The following is a 20,132-nucleotide window of genomic DNA, read 5'->3' as shown; positions in this document are numbered from 1 at the left end:
CTGTATCTTATTATAAACTATAGGTAGCACATCTCGATGGGTCTGTATATTATTATAATTAGTGGTAGCACATATCGATAGGTCTGTATCTTATTATAAACTATAGGTAGCACATTTCGATGGGTCTGTATCTTATTATAAACTATAGGTAGCACATCTCGATGGGTCTGTATCTTATAAACTACAGTGGGGGAAATAAGTATTTGATCCCCTGCTGATTTTGTAAGTTTACCCCCTTACAAAGACTTGAACAGTCTATAATTTTTATGGAAGGTTTATTTTAACAGAGAGAGACAGAAGATCAACAAAAAATCCAGAAAAAAAACATTAAATAAAAGTTATAAATTAATTTGTATGTAATTAAGGGAAATAAGTATTTGATCCCCTACCAACCAGCAAGAATTCTGACCCCCACAGACCGGTTATGTGCCCATGAGGCACACAAATTAGTCCTGTCCCTGTATAAAAGACTCCTGTCACAGAATCAGTTTCATCCGTTCAAATCTCTCGACCACCATGGGCAAGACCAAAGAGCTATCAAAGGACATCAGGGACAAGATTGTAGACCTGCACAAGGCTGGAATGGGCTACAAGACCATCAGCAAGAAGCTTGCTAAGAAAGAGACCACTGTTGGTGCGATAATTAGAAAATGGAAGAAATACAAGATCACAGTCAATCACCCTCACTCTGGAGCTCCATGCAAGATCTCACCTGGTGGAGTAAGAATGATTCTGAGAAAGGTGAGGTCAGTCCAGAATTACACGGGAGGAGCTTGTCAATGATCTCAAGGGAGCTGGGAGCAGAGAAATGCTGGATATGACCCCAAGAACACCATCCCCACCGGGCATTTCTTTGCCTCCAAACACGGCGAGTGGAGTTGATGCCAAAGAGCTCAATTTTGGTCTCATCTGACCATATTACATTCTCCCAAGCTTTCTTTGAATCATTCAGGTTAGGGCTGGGCGATATGGATCAAAAATTATATCTCGATATTTTTTAGCTGAATGGCAATATACGATATATATCAGCATATTTTTTCATCCCATAAGGTAATAACAACAAGACACTTCTGAGACAAAGCTACATGTTCCAAATTTTTTACAGGCACTTTTATTAATATTCATGCTGGGAAGCTTCACACAAGAACTATTGTAAGAAAAAGTTTGTTTTCTAACGTCTCACCTGTTGTGTAATGTGAATTACAAATATATTGTCTGGCCCTTTAAGAATGTTAAGTGTACTATAGGGCGCAGGGAGCGAGTGTGTAGGGAAGATAACAGAAATTGACCGTTTCCGGCTGCGCTTGTGTGAGCTTGCGTGTTTTGCACTGAGCTTGTGTGACATTAAAAGTAGCATTCTCGTTAAACCCCCCCTCACATGTTTGGACTTTATACATTATTTTTACTTCAGTCGCCACAACATTAACATTTACATTCATATTTTCTTTTACCATATAAAACTCAGTTCTGTAATACAGGCAGAACTAATCATTCATGTCACTGTGTAACTATTACAATATATAATGCATTTTAATCAGCGTTCTGCTTCATGCACTTCATTATTATTTAACAGCTTTATTTGTTGTTTAATTGCTGTTTGCTCCTTGTTTACTGCAGAGTTAGTTCATGCAATTTTATTAATTTTAGGATGTTTATTGGCCGAGAACAAGAAATACTATAATAAAAGATAAATAAATAAATGAGTCTCGGACGTCGGGATATCATCCAGTATAAACTAACGTGCATGTCAGCCCGTGCATGCGCTTGTATGTTTATATTGGTTTTTGAAACGAATAACGACTCGTTTTCTTGTTTTTCAACTTTGGGATTTGAAGTGAAAAACGAAAGGTACACGGAGCTCGAAGATTTTGTCTGGACTTGTTTTCGGCATTCTCTACAGAATACATTATTCTGCTGCTCATCTGACACTTTGAATCCGAACCATCTCAAAATAATTGAGCCATTATTTTTCTTTTTACTAAGCAGCTCCTCCTCGATAGCTTCTGTCATGTCTTTATCCGTCTCCATGCTATCGCTGCCTGCAGGAATTACTGGTGAAGCGGTGGGGAGGGGCGAGTTGTGTTCAGTGAGGGAGAGAGGTGGGGCAGGTGAACATGTGCAGAGACAAACTGGGAGAAGAGAAAGTCGAACTGTCGGATCTAATTGGAACGCAACATCTATATCGATATAAGCTATATTGTCTTATCTTATATCGCGTATGAAAATATATCGATATACTGTATTATAAAATCTCGATATATCGCCCAGCCCTAATTCAGGTGTTCATTGGCAAACTTCAGACGGGCCTGTACATGAGCCTTCTTGAGCAAAGGGACTTTGCGGGCACTGCAGGATCTCAATCCATTATGGCGAAGTGTGTTACTAATGGTTTTCTTGGTGACTGTGCTCCCAGCTCCCTTGAGATCATTGACAAGCTCCTCCCGTGTAATTCTGGACTGACCTCACCTCTCTTCTCAGAATCATTCTTACCCCACCAGGTGAGATCTTGTATGGAGCTCCAGAGTGAGGGTGATTGACTGTGATCTTGTATTTCTTCCATTTTCTAATTATTGCACCAACAGTGGTCTCATTCTCAGCAAGCTTCTTGCTGATGGTCTTGTAGCCCATTCCAGCCTTGTGCAGGTCTACAATCTTGTCCCTGACGTCCTTTGATAGCTCTTTGGTCTTGCCCATGGTGGTCGAGAGATTTGAACGGAAGAAACTGATTCTGTGACAGGAGTCTTTTATACAGGGACAGGACTAATTTGTGTGCCTCATGGGCACATAACCGGTCTGTGGGGGTCAGAATTCTTGCTGGTTGGTAGGGGATCAAATACTTATTTCCCTTAATTAAATACAAATTAATTTATAACTTTTATTTAATGTTTTTTTTCTAGATTTTTTGTTGATATTCTGTCTCTCTGTTAAAATAAACCTTCCATAAAAATTATAGACTGTTCAAGTCTTTGTAAGGGGGTAAACTTACAAAATCAGCAGGGGATCAAATACTTGTTTCCCCCACTGTATAGGTAGCACATCTCGATAGGTCTGTATCTTATTATAATTAGTGGTAACACATCTCGATAGGTCTATATCTTATTATAACTAGTGGTAGCACATCTCTGTAGCTCTATATTTTATTAAAAAATGATAAGTAGCACACTTGATTCATTTACCTGTCTCAGACATATATCTCAAATTTTTTTTTTTAGGATTTTAATACCATGTTGATTACATTCATGACAGGAATGGTAGTTACTCATTACACAAGATTTATCAATTTACAAGTTTAATATCAAACACAGTCATAGACAATTTTGTATCTTCAATTCACCTCACTTGCATGTCTTTGGACTGTGGGAGAAAACCGGAGCACCCGGAAAAAACCCCACATACACATGGGAGAACATGCAAACTCCACACAGAAAGAACCCACCTGTAAATCGAGCCCAGGACCTTCTTGCTGTGAATCGACAATGCTACCCACTGAGCCACTATGCGGCCCATACATCTCAAATAATTGTGTAATTTTTAAACTAGTTTATTAACAACAACAACAACACATGCTGAGTTTCTGAAGGATTAGTGTCTACATTTTTTACATATGTAGTTCGGGTGTAAATTCTGCACATTAAAATGTACCCATCACACTGAACCCAAGAAAAACAGGTAACAATGCTGTACAAATCAGTAAATAGTGTTGACTTTTTAATAATAAAGGTAAAATTAGATGAAATCTGTATAATATAGCTGCTCTAAATATTTACAATTTCAATCATGCTCTTGTCAGCTCTGTCTTGCAGCATGGAGCAACTTATGCAGTAATCAGTAATCCTTTGCATTGTCTTAAATCACCACTCAGCCCTGCTGTCATGAAGTTCCCTTGGCTTCATAATTCCTATTAATTCATGGAGACACTGGCAAAAGTTACAAACTGGTTTAGCAAAATTCTAACTAGTTTAAAATGTTCAATAACAATAATACCTTCAGCAATGTTATTTATACATGCATATGAACTTGAGTTCATCCTGAAAACTTCTCTACATAATTTTTAACCTGCTTTCACCGTTCTTCAATGGTCAGGACCCCCCACAGGACCACCTCAGAGCAGGTATTATTTAGGTGATGGATGATTCTCAGCACTGCAGTGACACTGACATGGTGGTGGTGTGTTAGTGTGTGTTGTGCTGGTATGAGTGGATCAGACACGGCAGCGCTGTTGGAGTTTTTAAACACCTTACTGTCACTGCTGGACTGAGAATCATCCAACAACCAAAAACATCCAGCCAACAGCGCCCCGTGGGCAGCATCCTGTGATGACCAACTCAAACAGCAGCAATAGATGAGTGATCATCTCTGACTTTACATCTACAAGGTGGACCAACTTGGTAGGAGTGTCTAATAGAGTGGACAGTGAGTGGACATGGTATTTTAAAACTCCAGCAGCACTGCTGTGTCTGATCCACTCATACCAGCACAATACACACTAACACACCACCACCATGTCAGTGTCACTGCAGTGCTGAGAATGATTCACCACCTAAATAATACCTGCTCTGAGGTGGTCCTGTGGGGGGTCCTGACCATTGAAGAACAGGGTGAAAGCAGGTTAAAAAGTATGTAGAGAAGTTTTCAGGATGAACTCAAGTTCATATGCATGTATAAATAACATCTGTGGGGGTCCTGACCATTGCAGAACAGCATGAAAGTGGGTAATAAAGCATGTAGTGAAAGAGATGGACTACAGTCAGTAATTGTAGAACTACAAAGTGCTTCAATATGGTAAGTTTTTCAGGATGAACTTAAGTTCATATGCGTATGAAGGCAGGCTAGCGAGTTCTTTTGGCAATATAGCGTGTATAATATATATATATATATGTGTGTGTGTGTGTGTGTGTATATATATATACTGTATGTATATATACAGTGGGGTCAAAAAGTATTTAGTCAGCCACTGATTGTGCAAGTTTTCCTACTTAGAAAGATGAGAGAGGTCTGTAATTTTCATCATAGCTACACTTCAACTATGAGAGACAAAATGAGAAAAAAAAATCCAGGAAATCACATTGTACGATTTTTAAAGAATTTATTCGTAAATTATGGTGGAAAATAAGTATTTGGTCAATAACAAACAAGCAAGATTTCTGGCTCTCACAGACCTGTAACTTCTTCTTTAAGAAGCTCTTCTGTCCTCCACTCGTTACCTGTATTAATGGCACCTGTTTGACTTTATCTGTATAAAAGACACCTGTCCACAGCCTCAAACAGTCAGACTCCAAACTCAACCATGGCCAAGACCAACGAGCTGTCGAAGGACACCAGGAAGAAAATTGTAGACCTGCACCAGGCTGGGAAAAGTGAATCTACAATAGGCAAGCAGGTTGGTGTGAATAAATCAACTGTGGGAGCAATTGTAAGAAAATGGAAGACATACAAGACCATTGATATTCTCCCTCGATCTAGGGCCCCACGCAAGATCTCATCCCGTGGGGTCAAAATGATCATGAGAACGGTGAGCAAAAATCCCAGAACTACACGGAGGGACCTGATGAATGACCTGCAGAGAGCTGGGACCAAAGTAACAAAGGCTACCATCAGTATACACACTACGCCGAGAGGGACTCAAATCCTGCAGTGCCAGGCGTGTCCCCCTGCTTAAGCCAGTACATGTCCAGGCCCGTCTGAAGTTTGCCAGAGAGCATATGGATGATCCAGAAGAGGATTGGGAGAATATCATGTGGTCAGATGAAGCCAAAATGGAACTTTTTGGTAAAAACTCAACTCGTCGTGTTTGGAGGAAGAAGAAAAACCCAAGAACACCATACCTACTGTGAAGCATGGGGGTGGAAACATCATGCTTTGGGGCTGTTTTTCTGCAAAGGGGACAGGACGACTGATCCGTGTTAAGGGAAGAATGAACGGGGCCATGTATCGTGAGATTTTAAGCCAAAACCTCCTTCCATCAGTGAGAGCATTGAAGATGGAACGTGGCTGGGTCTTCCAGCATGACAATGATCCCAAACACACCGCTCGGGCAACGAAGGAGTGGCTCCGTAAAAAGCATTTCAAGGTCCTGGAGTGGCCTAGCCAGTCTCCAGACCTCAACCCCATAGAAAATTTGTGGAGTCCGTGTTGCCCAGCGACAGCCCCAGAACATCACTGCTCTAGAGGAGATCTGCATGGAGGAATGGGCCAAAATACCAGCTACAGTGTGTGCAAACCTGGTGAAGACTTACAGGAAACGTTTGACCTCTGTCATTGCCAACAAAGATTATGTTACAAAGTATTGAGTTGAACTTTTGTTATTGACCAAATACTTATTTTCCACCATAATTTACAAATAAATTCTTTAAAAATCCTACAATGTGATTTCCTGGATTTTTTTTTTCTCATTTTGTCTCTCATAGTTAAAGTGTACCTATGATGAAAATTACAGACCTCTCTCATCTTTCTAAGTAGGAGAACCTGCACAATCAGTGGCTGACTAAATACTTTTTGGCCCCACTGTATATATATATATATATATATATATATATATATATATATATATATACTGTATATATACAGTGTATCACAAAAGTGAGTACACCCCTCACATTTCTGCAAATATTTCATTATATCTTTTCATGGGACAACACTATAGACATGAAACTTGGATATAACTTAGAGTAGTCAGTGTACAGCTTGTATAGCAGTGTAGATTTACTGTCTTCTGAAAATAACTCAACACACAGCCATTAATGTCTAAATAGCTGGCAACATAAGTGAGTACACCCCACAGTGAACATGTCCAAATTGTGCCCAAATGTGTCGTTGTCCCTCCCTGGTGTCATGTGTCAAGGTCCCAGGTGTAAATGGGGAGCAGGGCTGTTAAATTTGGTGTTTTGGGTACAATGCTCTCATACTGGCCACTGGATATTCAACATGGCACCTCATGGCAAAGAACTCTCTGAGGATGTGAGAAATAGAATTGTTGCTCTCCACAAAGATGGCCTGGGCTATAAGAAGATTGCTAACACCCTGAAACTGAGCTACAGCATGGTGGCCAAGGTCATACAGCGGTTTTCCAGGACAGGTTCCACTCGGAACAGGCTTCGCCAGGGTCGACCAAGGAAGTTGAGTCCACGTGTTCGGCGTCATATCCAGAGGTTGGCTTTAAAAAATAGACACATGAGTGCTGCCAGCATTGCGGCAGAGGTTGAAGACGTGGGAGGTCAGCCTGTCAGTGCTCAGACCATACGCCGCACACTGCATTACTCAGTCTGCATGGTCGTCATCCCAGAAGGAAGCTGACACACAAGAAAGCCAGCAAACAGTTTGCTGAAGACAAGCAGTCCAAGAACATGGATTACTGGAATGCCCTGTGGTCTGACGAGACCAAGATAAACTTGTTTGGCTCAGATGGTGTCCAGCATGTGTGGCGGCGCCCTGGTGAGAAGTACCAAGACAACTGTATCTTGCCTACAGTCAAGTATGTTGGTGGTAGCATCATGGTCTTGGGCTGCATGAGTGTTGCTGGCACTGGGGAGCTGCAGTTCATTGAGGGAAACATGAATTCCAACATGTACTGTGACATTCTGAAACAGAGCATGATCCCCTCCCTTCGAAAACTGGGCCTCATGGCAGTTTTCCAACAGGATAACGACCCCAAAACACAACCTCCAAGATGACAACTGCCTTGCTGAGGAAGCTGAAGGTAAAGGTGATGGACTAAACCCAATTGAGCACCTGTGGCGCATCCTCAAGTGGAAGGTGCAGGAGTTCAAGGTGTCTAACATCCACCAGCTCCGTGATGTCATCATGGAGGAGTGGAAGAGGATTCCAGTAGCAACCAGTGCAGCTCTGGTGAATTCCATGCCCAGGAGGGTTAAGGCAGTGCTGGATAATAATGGTGGTCACACAAAATATTGACACTTTGGGCACAATTTGGACATGTTCACTGTGGGGTGTACTCACTTATGTTGCCAGCCATTTAGACATTAATGGCTGTGTGTTGAGTTATTTTCAGAAGACAGTAAATCTACACTGCTATACAAGCTGTACACTGACTACTCTAAGTTATATCCAAGTTTCATGTCTATAGTGTTGTCCCATGAAAAGATATAATGAAATATTTGCAGAAATGTGAGGGGTGTACTCACTTTTGTGATACACTGTATATATATAAGCAAATATTTCATTATATCTTTTCATGGGACAACACTATAGACATGAAACTTGGATATAACTTAGAGTAGTCAGTGTTCAACTTGTATAGCAGTGTAGATTTACTGTCTTCTGAAAAGAACTCAACACACAGCCATTAATGTCTAAATAGCTGGCAACATAAGTGAGTACACCCCACAGTGAACATGTCCAAATTGTGCCCAAATGTGTCGTTGTCCCTCCCTGGTGTCATGTGTCAAGGTCCCAGGTGTAAATGGGGAGCAGGGCTGTTAAATTTGGTGTTTTGGGTACAATTCTCTCATACTGGCCACTGGATATTCAACATGGCACCTCATGGCAAAGAACTCTCTGAGGATGTGAGAAATGGAATTGTTGCTTTCCACAAAGATGGCCTGGGCTATAAGAAGATTGCTAACACCCTGAAACTGAGCTACAGCATGGTGGCCAAGGTCATACAGCGGTTTTCCAGGACAGGTTCCACTCGGAACAGGCTTCGCCAGGGTCGATCAAAGAAGTTGAGTCCACGTGTTCGGCGTCATATCCAGAGGTTGGCTTTAAAAAATAGGCACATGAGTGCTGCCAGCATTGCTGCAGAGGTTGAAGACGTGGGAGGTCAGCCTGTCAGTGCTCAGACCATACGCCGCACACTGCATCAACTCGGTCTGCATGGTCGTCATCCCAGAAGGAAGCTGACGCACAAGAAAGCCCGCAAACAGTTTGCTGAAGACAAGCAGTCCAAGAACATGGATTACTGGAATGCCCTGTGGTCTGACGAGACCAAGATAAACTTGTTTGGCTCAGATGGTGTCCAGCATGTGTGGCGGCGCCCTGGTGAGAAGTACCAAGACAACTGTATCTTGCCTACAGTCAAGCATGGTGGTGGTAGCATCATGGTCTTGGGCTGCATGAGTGTTGCTGGCACTGGGGAGCTGCAGTTCATTGAGGGAAACATGAATTCCAACATGTACTGTGACATTCTGAAACAGAGCATGATCCCCTCCCTTCAAAAACTGGGCCTCATGGCAGTTTTCCAACAGGATAACGACCCCAAACACAACCTCCAAGATGACAACTGCCTTGCTGAGGAAGCTGAAGGTAAAGGTGATGGACTAAACCCAACTGAGCACCTGTGGCGCATCCTCAAGTGGAAGGTGGAGGAGTTCAAGGTGTCTAAAATCCACCAGCTCCGTGATGTCATCATGGAGGAGTGGAAGAGGATTCCAGTAGCAACCTGTGCAGCTCTGGTGAATTCCATGCCCAGGAGGGTTAAGGCAGTGCTGGATAATAATGGTGGTCACACAAAATATTGACACTTTGGGCACAATTTGGACATGTTCACTGTGGGGTGTACTCACTTATGTTGCCAGCCATTTAGACATTAATGGCTGTGTGTTGAGTTATTTTCAGAAGACAAATCTACACTGCTATACAAGTTGTACACTGACTACTCTAAGTTATATCCAAGTTTCATGTCTATAGTGTTGTCCCATGAAAAGATATAATAAAATATTTGCAGAAATGTGAGGGGTGTACTCACTTTTGTGATACACTGTGTATATATATATATATATATATATATATATATATATATATATACACACACACACACACACACACACACACACACACACACACACAGGGTGAGTCAAAAGTCACAGGACAGAAACGAAAGGGAAAATGACATATCTGAATACCCCAGCAAGTAATGGGTGAGGGGGCCTATCTTTTAGGCTATGTCCGGAACATGGCTGCCATCTTGAAAGCCGCCATATTGGATCAAGGGCAAGTTTTTCCAATGGGAAGGTGGTCATGTAGCATATCAATAAAGACCAGAATGTTCTCAGAAATCGATTGCCACAATCAGATTTGCAATATCTCTTGTGGTTCAAAAGTTATCAACACAGAAATTTATCAAACTGTGAATGTTCCTTGTGATGCACAGCTATTTGACGTGACGTTGTGTGCTGCGTTGTAGACTTTTCGCAAAGGCTGCCAAAACCATTGTTGAGGTTTCTTCGTCGGTAGCGGTCTTCGGACGACCACTACATGGCTTGTTGTCCACAGTCCCGGTTTCTCAGAATTTGGCTATGAGGGATGCAACAGTGCTGTGTGAAATTGGTGGTCTTTCTGGGTGTCGGTTGTTGAAGTCTGATACGGCAGCTGCGTTCCCCAGACATCAGAATCACCTCAATCCTCTCTTCTGTCAATTCAATTTTCAGTTACCTGTAATGAACAACAAAAGTTTTGAACTTTCTGTGTTGATAACTTTTGAACCACAAGAGATATTGCAAATTGCAGCAATCGATTTCTGAGAAAATTCTGTCTCTTCTTTAGTCTTCTATGATATGCTACATGACCACCTTCCCATTGGAAAAACTTGCGCTTGATCCAATATGGCGGCTTTCAAGATGGGCCCCCTCACCCATTACTTGCTGGGGTATTCAGATATGTCATTTTCCCTTTCGTTTCTGAAATAAGAGAGTGTCCTGTGACTTTTGACTCACCCTGTATATATATTAGGTACAAGACCTCCTTGCACACAGATTAACACTATAATTAAGGGAATAATCTGCTGTTTGTGCTGTTGAAATACTCTTTGTACCTCTAATGAAAACCACTAGGCACTATTATTATAGTTTTTTGCTGATTAAAAAAGTTCTCAGTGCCTAGCCCTGAAATGGTTAAACCTCTCCAGATTTAGAAAGAGGTAAGTCTGTACAGCAATAAGTTCAAGGAAATTGTGTGTGTGTTTGTGTTTGTGTTGGTCTGACTGCTCACCTTGTTTGTCCCTGGTGGAAAAAAAAAGTATACTTAAATATACAACTATTTTTGTACTTAATATACTTTAGTTATACAAAAATAATACAAAAGCTCAACTTTAATTGTATTAAGTGTACTAAACTGTACTAAATTGAGTCAAGTCAGGTCAACTTTATTTATATAGCGCTTTTTACAATAGACATTGTCTCAAAGCAACTTTACAAAATCCAAAACCAACAGATACAAATACCCCTGTTGAGCAAGCTGAGGGTGACTGTGGCACGGAAAAACTCCCTGAAAATTACAGGAAGAAACCTTGAGAGGAACCAGAGTCAGCAGGGCCCATCCTTCTTGGGTGACCTGGAGGATACTTTAAATAAATAGGATTTACACAAATCATACAAACACAGAATTAAATGAACTAAAAGTTATAACTGGCAATAAATTAATAAATAAATAATAATAATAGGGTTATTACTCATTCTAGTCTTCAATAAAGTCCGTAGTGAGTTCTTGTCATTCTTGGTGCAATTACTCCAGACCCGTCACATCCGGCAGGAGCAGCATCATTGTCACGGCAGTCTTGACTTGAATCCTTAACCTTGGCGGGTAAACAGGTTTCCATCAGAATGCCCTTGGGGTAAAACAACATAGAATGTAGTTAATAATGAACAATGCTAGTTGAGTAAAACAGTTTTACAGAGAGTTTTAGACTCCGGCAGCCCTAATTATTACAGCATAACTAAAAGGCAGAGCGAGCAGGTAACAAGATCATGAAGGCTTTCATAGGACATCAGCGCCCATCTCCCCACCGTCACCAATCCTGTGTGATCGGACAAGAGAGGCAGAACGACAGCAACCCAACATCCCTGATCACCACAAGTTTCTATGACCAAGAACCCCCAAGCTCTGCGCCTTTGTCTATACTAATCAAAAAGCCTGAGAAAATAAATATGTTTTCAGTCTATACTTAAACATTGAGACTGTGTCCGAATCCCGAACAGAGGCAGGAAGATTATTCCAAAGTTGTGGAGCTTTGTAAGAAAATGCTCTTCCACCAGCCGTGATCTTTTTAATTCTAGGAACTATAAGTAACCCTGCATCTTGTGAGCGAAGTGGACGCGCTGGGTTGTAGTGATTAATAAGTTCACTCAGATAATGTGGAGCCAGACCATGTGGTGCTTTATAGGTTAGTAAAAGTATTTTGTAATCAATGCGGAATTTAACTGGCAGCCAGTGTAGAGATGATAGAACAGGACTAATATGATCAAATGTTCTAGTTCTAGTTAGCACTCGAGCTGCTGCATTTTGAACTAAATGGAGTTTGTTTATGGATCTACCAGAGCATCCAGTTAGAAGAGCGTTACAATCATCTAACCGAGAAGTTATAAACGCATGGATCAGTTTTTCAGCGTCATTAACAGATAGTATATTTCTTATTTTAGAAATATTATGCAAATGAAAGAAAGCAACTCTAGTAATATTATTGACATGTGTATCAAAGGAAAGATCTGAATCTAGTGTGACACCCAAGTTTTTTACATCTGGGCTGGGAGTAACAGAGAAAGTGTTTAGGTTAAGCACCAGGTTAGACAATTTATCTCTTGCAGCTTTAGAGCCAACAAGTAAAACCTCTGTTTTATCTGAATTAAGTGTAAGGGTTCCTGCGGCGTTGGGTGAACTACCTCTGGTTCCCGGCGTCGCAGGAGTTACAGAGCCAATGGAACAAAGGGCTTTAAATCAGAGGACTACTAATTAACGCTGACAACCTGCAGCTGTGCCTGCTTATTTAAGCAGGTACTGTGCAGCCACAGGTTGTCGCGCCTTCTGTTTAGTTTGGTTTGGTTTCTTTTAATTTAGTTGGCTTTTTGTGATCTACAGATCGGCTCCTTCCCAGCGACAGCAACGTGTGGCTGGTGACATAGCCATCTGGTTCCCCGAACTGCGCTGAGGCGAGTTCGGCTTTCCCTCTCGTTTTTCAGAGATCGGCTCCTTCCCAGCTGCGGCAAAGCGCGGCTGGTGACAAAGCCATCTCATCGCCCGAACTTCGCACACACAAGTTCGGTTTTTCTCTTGTTCTCTACAGGTCGGCTCCTTCCCAGCGACAGCAACGTGCGGCTGGTGACATAGCCATTGGGTTCCCCGAACTGCGCTGAGGCGAGTTCGGCTTTCCCTCTCGTTTTTTAGAGATCGGCTGCTTCCCAGCTGCGGCGAAGCGCGGCTGGTGACAAAGCCATCTCATCACCCAAACTTCTCACACACGAGTTCGGTTTCTCTCTTGTTCTTTACAGACTGGCTCCTGCCCTGCAGTGCTGAGCGTGATGGCCTCGCAAGCTGGCGATAGGGGTTCGCGGGTTTGTTTTTGTTAAGTTCAATATCTTTTGTTATTATTTGTTTATTTTTGTTAATAAAATATTTTGTTAAATTATCTCCATCTTGGGTCCTGTTTCCCCCCCTTATGACATTAAGTAAAAGAAAATTACACGACATCCAGTTTTTTATGTCGTTTACACAATCTTCTATCTTACTGATTGTGTCAGTATCATTTGGTTTGGCTGATATATACAGCTGTGTGTCATCTGCATAGCAGTGAAAATTTATGCCATGTTTATGAATAATTTCTCCTAGTGGAAGCATATAGAGTGTAAATAATAACGGTCCCAGTACCAACCCCTGTGGAACACTACACTTTACTTTTGTAGTTTCTGAGCATTTATTATTTACATAAACAAATTGAGAGCGTTCAGTCAAATATGATTTGAACCAAGAGAGTGCGAGTCCTTTAACACCTACTGTATTTTCTAACCTATCCAGTAAAATGTTATGATCGACCAAATGAAACGCTGCACTAAGATCTAATAGAACAAGAAAAGAGACACATCCATTATCAGAAGACATTAACAACTCATTAATTACTCTAATTAATGCGGTTTCGGTACTATGGTTGGGTCTAAATCCAGATTGAAATTTTTCATGAATACAATTTTCATTCAAATAAGAACATAACTGTTTGGAAACTACTTTTTCTAATATCTTAGAGACAAAATGAAGGTTTGAAATTGGCCTATAATTAGATAAAACATGTGGATCAAGATTAGGATTTTTTAATCAGGGGTTTAATAACAGCACTTTTAAACAATTTAGGTACGTACCCAAGGCTAAGGGATGCATTGATTAATGTAAGCAGGGAATCTACAATGGCTTGGAGTAAATCTTTAAGTAAACGAGTTGGAACAGGGTCGAGTATACACGATGATGACTTTGATGATTTAATCAATGCAGTTAGTTCATTTTGGGAGATTGGATTAAAGGAATTTAGTTGGATTACATTGTTACTATTATCATCACTATTATCACCAATGCTGCTCAGAGTGAGTTTATACTTAACATTGGCAAGTGACACACTCTGACTCTGAAGTCGTATTTTTTCTATCTTATCATTAAAGAATTTTAAAAAATCATCGCTGGTACAGTTGGGTGGTATATTAGATTCAGTTTCATTGACGTTTTTAGTTTATTTGGACACTGTCTCAAAAAGGAATCTAGGATTGTTCTTATTTTTCTCTATTAGGGACGAATAATATAAAGATTTAGCTTTCATAAGGGCATGTTTATAAGTTAGAGCATCTTTCCAAGCTATCTTATACACTTCCAGTGTAGTGTGCCGCCACTTGCGTTCTAATTTTCGTGCTGCTTGTTTAAGTGCGCGTGTGGTCATTGTACCATGGAGCAAGCTTTTTCTCCCTAATCAGTTTAGTTTTGAGTGGGGCTACGTTATCTAAGGTTGTGCGCAATACGGTCTCTAGGTGTTGAGTTGCATGATCTAGTTCTTTAGGTTCTGATGCTGATATATTTGGTAATTCTGGTAGGCAGTTTATGAACGCTGCTGCAGTTGCAGATGTAATAGTGCGCTTACATTTAAAACGATGTGGTAGCTGTATATTATTGGATAGGGACACTTCATATATTAGTAGGGAGTGATCAGAAATTAAGTCATTCTGTGGTACAATTACCATGTTGTCTAGGTTCATACCATAAGTAAGTATTAAATCTACGGTATGTTTACAGCGGTGAGTGGGTCCCGTTACATTTTGGGTATAGCCTAAAGATTCTAAAATGGAGTCAAACGCAATTTTGAGTGGATTACACTTATCCTCATAATGAATATTAGTCACCAACAATTAAAGCTTTTTTAGTTGATATGACTAATTTAGAAAGAAAATCGGCAAATTCATGAAGAAATTCTGAGTAAGGACCAGGGGGTCGATAAAAAATAACCAGCTTAAACATACTAGTTTTATCAGATGAACATTTATTGGCTATGTCAGAGATAAGAACTTCAAACAAGTTTGTTACGGGAGATGATTTTACAGTAAGACCTATGTCTTTGTGGCTATTCCTCCACCATGACCGCTAAGATGTGGCTCATGTTCATAACTGTAACCCGGAGGAGTTGCTTCATTTAAACCTAGATACTCTTCAGGTCTAGCCCAGGTCTCAGTTAAATAAAGTGCACTAAGACAATTGTCTGTGATCATTTCATTTACAATTACTGTTTTGCATGCAAGTGACCTGATATTTAGAAGTCCTAACTTTAGTTTAGCCTTACTAGTGTTTTCATGTTCATTTAGATTCATTTTAATTAAGTTATTATGACATACTTTTTGATTTTGTTTTGGCTTACACCTGCCACGGTAAACAGACACAATGGTTTGTGACCTAAGGATTCCGGGTGACGTCCGATTGCGACTCGCAGACAGTCGGTTAGGCCTGTCTTGGCTCTGGGTAGTCATTTACCACTATCTGTCGCTACACTAACGCGGTGGTAAAGCCTGTCACCTATGCTGCAAGAAATGCGAGCAGCACCCTCCCGCGAGGGGTGGACACCATCCCGCTTCAAAAGACCAGGCCTTCCCTCAAAAGTGGACCAATTATCTACAAAATCAATGCAGTTTTCTGAGCACCATTTAGACATCCAGTGGTTCAGCGACAATAACCTGCTGTAGGTTTCGCCACTGGGTCGAATCGGTAAGGTGCACTTGTATTACATTAAAAATATTCAAAAAATAGACTTCAAATATATTTACTTAGAGTAAAAATATACTTCCACTTCCTGTATTCTAGACCCGATTCTTTGTAGAGCATAGCAAAATGTAACAGTCGCGCACTGATCTGGGTTTTCTTTTTTTTTTACTAGGAACCAACAACCAGTAGAGGTCGTAATTCTCTCGTTTTGAGGTGGTTTTGGGACTTTTAGCAGACGCGAGGTTCGAAAGAACGAGTTTGACGTGTCAGTTTTTATGTGTTTGCGTGTTTTACCGCTCCGCCACCGGAGTGCCGTAATCGTATGAGAAGTAATACCTACCCCAGAGCGGTAGCGAGAACAGAGTGGCGACACTCCCATAGGGAACCATTGTAAAGGGGGCGGGACATTTTTTCTGCGCAGCTTCCGCATCGTGGGCTGCTCAAAAGTTCCAAACAACCCATAGAGCCCCATTCATTTCCACTACTTAACAAGCATTTTCAGCTGTATGTTGCTTTGTTTTAAAAAAAATAATGAATTTGATGTCATTAATATACTTAATACTGTTATTGTTTAGCATTTGCTCAGCACTAAATGTTACATGTTTATTTTAATTAATAGGTATAACCGAATTTAGCTTAGTCAGTTAAGCTTAATTAGTGACACTAGAGTATTTTCACCTAAAATGAGTTGATTAATCAAGAGTCTTGTTACAGAAATTATCATAAAACATTAGAGCCATAATAAATCATGCTACTTTTACTTTTATAATTTGAAGGTAAATACTTTAGTACTTTTACTCAAGTGGAGGTAAAGAGTATTTTTACTTTTACTACTACTTTACTGGAGTAATATTTTACCTTGGATATCTCTACTTTAACTCAACTGCATGGTTTGTGTACCTTGTCCACCACTTACATTAGACAAAATGAACTTGTGCATATTCATAATGAATTCATTAATGTATGACATGTAGGAATCAATTATTAATCACTCATGAAATAAGACATGAATGAATGATTTTTCATTTACCTGCACTATAATGTTAAAGGTACAGTAGTGTGTTTATGAATCTGTTCATTCAGTGCAGGTAAACCTTATGAATCCAGCCACATGGCTTAGTGTTTAACCAAAATGATAATTTTTATGAATCCTCAGGAAAGTGAAGGGAGATTAGTTTATGTAAAAAACAAAACATAAAAAACTTTAATCTCTGTACTGTATATTGTCTCTACTACTTAATGATATGGCATTATGTAATGTATGCTAATATAATGTACTGTGTGTTAACAAGAACGACCTATAGTCATTATAAACATCAATCTTCCACTTTAAATACCAAATTGAGATTAAAGCAGATGCAGTAAATGTAAACGCAGTTGAAAATACCCAGAAATTTTACAAATGTTTATTATTTGCCGTTTAATATTTCATTCACTGCTGCCTGTCCCATATGAGAACATGACAGCGCCGGGTTTGTTTGGAACTATTGGAAGGTTACATGAACCACGTGACCGCGTGGCGATCAAGGAGTGTCGCAACTCTATCTACGGCTCTGACCTACCCTAAAAGCTTAAGATTCCTTGTCATATGACTAGACACGTGAAGATTTATACCAGTTTGTTGTTGAAGTTAACGTTTTTACATGTTTTTAAAATCTGCTTAATTTGAGTCAATTTGATCTGTAATACTGACGGAATGTTAAATAAACTGTTTAGCAATATTGTGAGCTCTAGTCACTTGGAAATACACTTAAAATGTATTTTAACTCGTTCATTCAGGTACAGTGAATGAGTGTATATGTTTATTTCTATTTGTGTTCTTTGCAAGTGTAATTACAGCATCACATGAAATCCATTAATTACAAAGTAAAAATACTTAACAGTATTAAAAAGTACCTAAATTTGTTCTTTAATATGATTAATTTATTTTTCATATTAGAATTAAATAATACTGAAATATATTTAAAATTATTATTTAAAAATTGTTATTTTAATATAACAAAATAAGTAAAAACGTTTTACTGTTGTATCAATAAGTAACTATGAAAAAAATACACTTGTTTAACATACTTTGTAAGTATATACTGTAGAAATGTAATGAAACTTAAACCAAAAGTATACTTTATGGTAAAGTATTTATTAAAAGTATACTTTTTGAAAATTTTTGAAAAGTATGATAAAACTTGACTTGATTAAATATATTTTTAACATGTTTAAAATAGGTACAGACATTTGCTAGCTTATTTATAGTATACTTAGACAAATCTTAGTATATTTTAAGTACATGTAAGTACACTTTACTAGGGGTTCTTTTGCATGAGAGTAAACATTTTAAGTGTTATTTGTAGGTCTTTAAAACAGCTTAATCTTATACGTGGAATTAAAGGAAATGGTCGAAGTGAAAATCATCAGCTCCGATGGAGTTAGACTTCAGCAGTGGAGAATGATGCGCCAGTAAGATACAAATTAGTGATGTTTGATATCTATTTGCTTTCACTTCCATTGCGGTGGCTCTGATTTTAATCTTTCATTTCAGTTCGCGATGGATCTGTTGGAAGAAGAGCTTACTTGTCCTATTTGCTGTTGTCTCTTCGAGGACCCACGTGTACTCCCGTGTTCGCACAGTTTCTGCAAAAAATGTTTGGAAGGCATCCTCGACGGTAACCGAATTCCTGCGTGGAGACCCCCGTTTAAATGCCCGACGTGTCGAAAGGAGACGGTGCACAACGGCATCGCGGCATTCCAAATTAACTACTCTTTGCGCAGCATTGTGGAAAAATACAACAAGATTCGTTCCAGGCCAAAAATGTCCTTGTGTCGGGCTCACAGCAGCCAACCGCTTAATATTTTCTGCGCCACGGACCTAAAGCTTATCTGCGGTTTTTGCGCCACGACCGGAGAGCATAAAGGCCACAAGTTCTGCGGGCTGGAGGAGGCGTACGATCGCGAGAAAGTTTGCTTTGAAGAGCTACTTGGTGCTGTGGAGAGTTGGAGAAGCGCCGATGTGCTCTCATGCCTGGAAGCTCTCGACGGATCGAAGAAAAAAGCGCTGCAGATGGTCTCTCGAGATGCAGATCGGGTCACAGAATATTTTGACAAGCTCATTCGTTCGCTGGAGCACAAGCGTGGGGAGATCCTGTCCGACTTTGAGACTCTGAAACTAGCAGTCATGCAGACCTTCGACCCGGAGATCAACCGGCTCCGCTCGGCGCTGGAAGAACAACAGCGCGCGTTGCACGTGGCAGAATCTTTCCGCTCACTCTCCGAGCCGCTCACCTTCTTGCAGCGCATGCAGGATTTTCGCGAAAAGGTGCGCGGCATTCGCGAGACGCCGCTTCCGGCACACACGGACGTGGATGTCAGCATGCTCGTTCCCAGCTTTGACGTGCACGAATGGGACCGTGTTCGCCTCGGAGACGTGGACGCGCTGCGCGTTCCACACGATAGCGCCGCTTTTCGGTCACCGATGGCTCCCCTCCCCTACCCAGGTTTTTCTCGCAGCTTGTGGAAACTTGCCGTGCTGTTTTGTCTGTGTCTGTGTACGCTGAACCAACTTCCATCGGACTGTTTCACAGTCAACATTTTTGCTAAAGCAGTTTCCGACATCAGCACAGCCTCTCTTCCCGCTCCATCGGAAATGTTGAGCTGGCTCGCGCTCTGCTGGCAAGAAGCGATGGGAGTGTGCGCGTTTATCACCGATTTCTGTGGGAACTGCATTACGGAGCTCATCGACACCACTTCAGAGTTCATCAGCTGATTTTTGGACAAAGTGGACGTTTTCTTTCGCTGTCCTCAGGAAGAGAATTTCTCATTTAATGTAAAATAATTTGCAAATGTAGTTATGTGCTTATTAAAGTAATTTGATTTTAGTGTATATGAGTTTTAGTATTTAGTATCTGTTTTTCTTTTTAAACTTAAATTTATTCCAGACGTTTCCTTTTGCTAAAGAACCCAAGATTCTTTCCAGCACACACTACTCGCTCCTCTCTGTTTCATACATTTTCTGATATCTAATGGTATTTAAAATTGCTCTGTACTAATTATTAATATATTTTACCATTATGAATAACGGGGACACGAATGTTCGAATGCTCTCTTCCTCCTTCTGGGCCAAATTCAAGTACAGAACGTCACACTCAACAAGCTGCAAAGATGTATTAATATATTTTGTAGCACAGTGC

The 20,132-nt window shown here is 40.4% G+C and overlaps 1 protein-coding gene across 4 annotated transcripts in view; it reads left to right on the top strand.

Moving 5' to 3' along the window:
• Positions 1 to 19,820, top strand: part of trim13 (tripartite motif containing 13) — a 31,146-nt gene extending 11,326 nt beyond the window's left edge. For 2 of the 4 annotated variants that reach the window (XM_063006625.1, XM_063006623.1), the window contains exon 2: positions 18,488 to 19,820. In XM_063006625.1, coding sequence (XP_062862695.1) covers positions 18,494 to 19,708 — 1,215 coding nt within the window. In that variant the 5' untranslated portion in view covers positions 18,488 to 18,493 and the 3' untranslated portion in view covers positions 19,709 to 19,820. Of the gene's footprint in view, positions 1 to 13,217; positions 13,266 to 18,190; positions 18,406 to 18,487 lie in introns of those variants that run through there. The other 2 variants (XM_063006624.1, XR_010014216.1) reach the window with 2 other exon arrangements.
• Positions 19,821 to 20,132: the final 312 nt, after the last annotated feature.

This window comes from Trichomycterus rosablanca, chromosome 12 (assembly GCF_030014385.1).
Source record: "Trichomycterus rosablanca isolate fTriRos1 chromosome 12, fTriRos1.hap1, whole genome shotgun sequence".
Lineage (NCBI taxonomy): Eukaryota > Metazoa > Chordata > Actinopteri > Siluriformes > Trichomycteridae > Trichomycterus > Trichomycterus rosablanca.
Note: the sequence above shows the minus strand (reverse complement) of the source record. Positions and strands in the feature narration are given on the sequence as shown.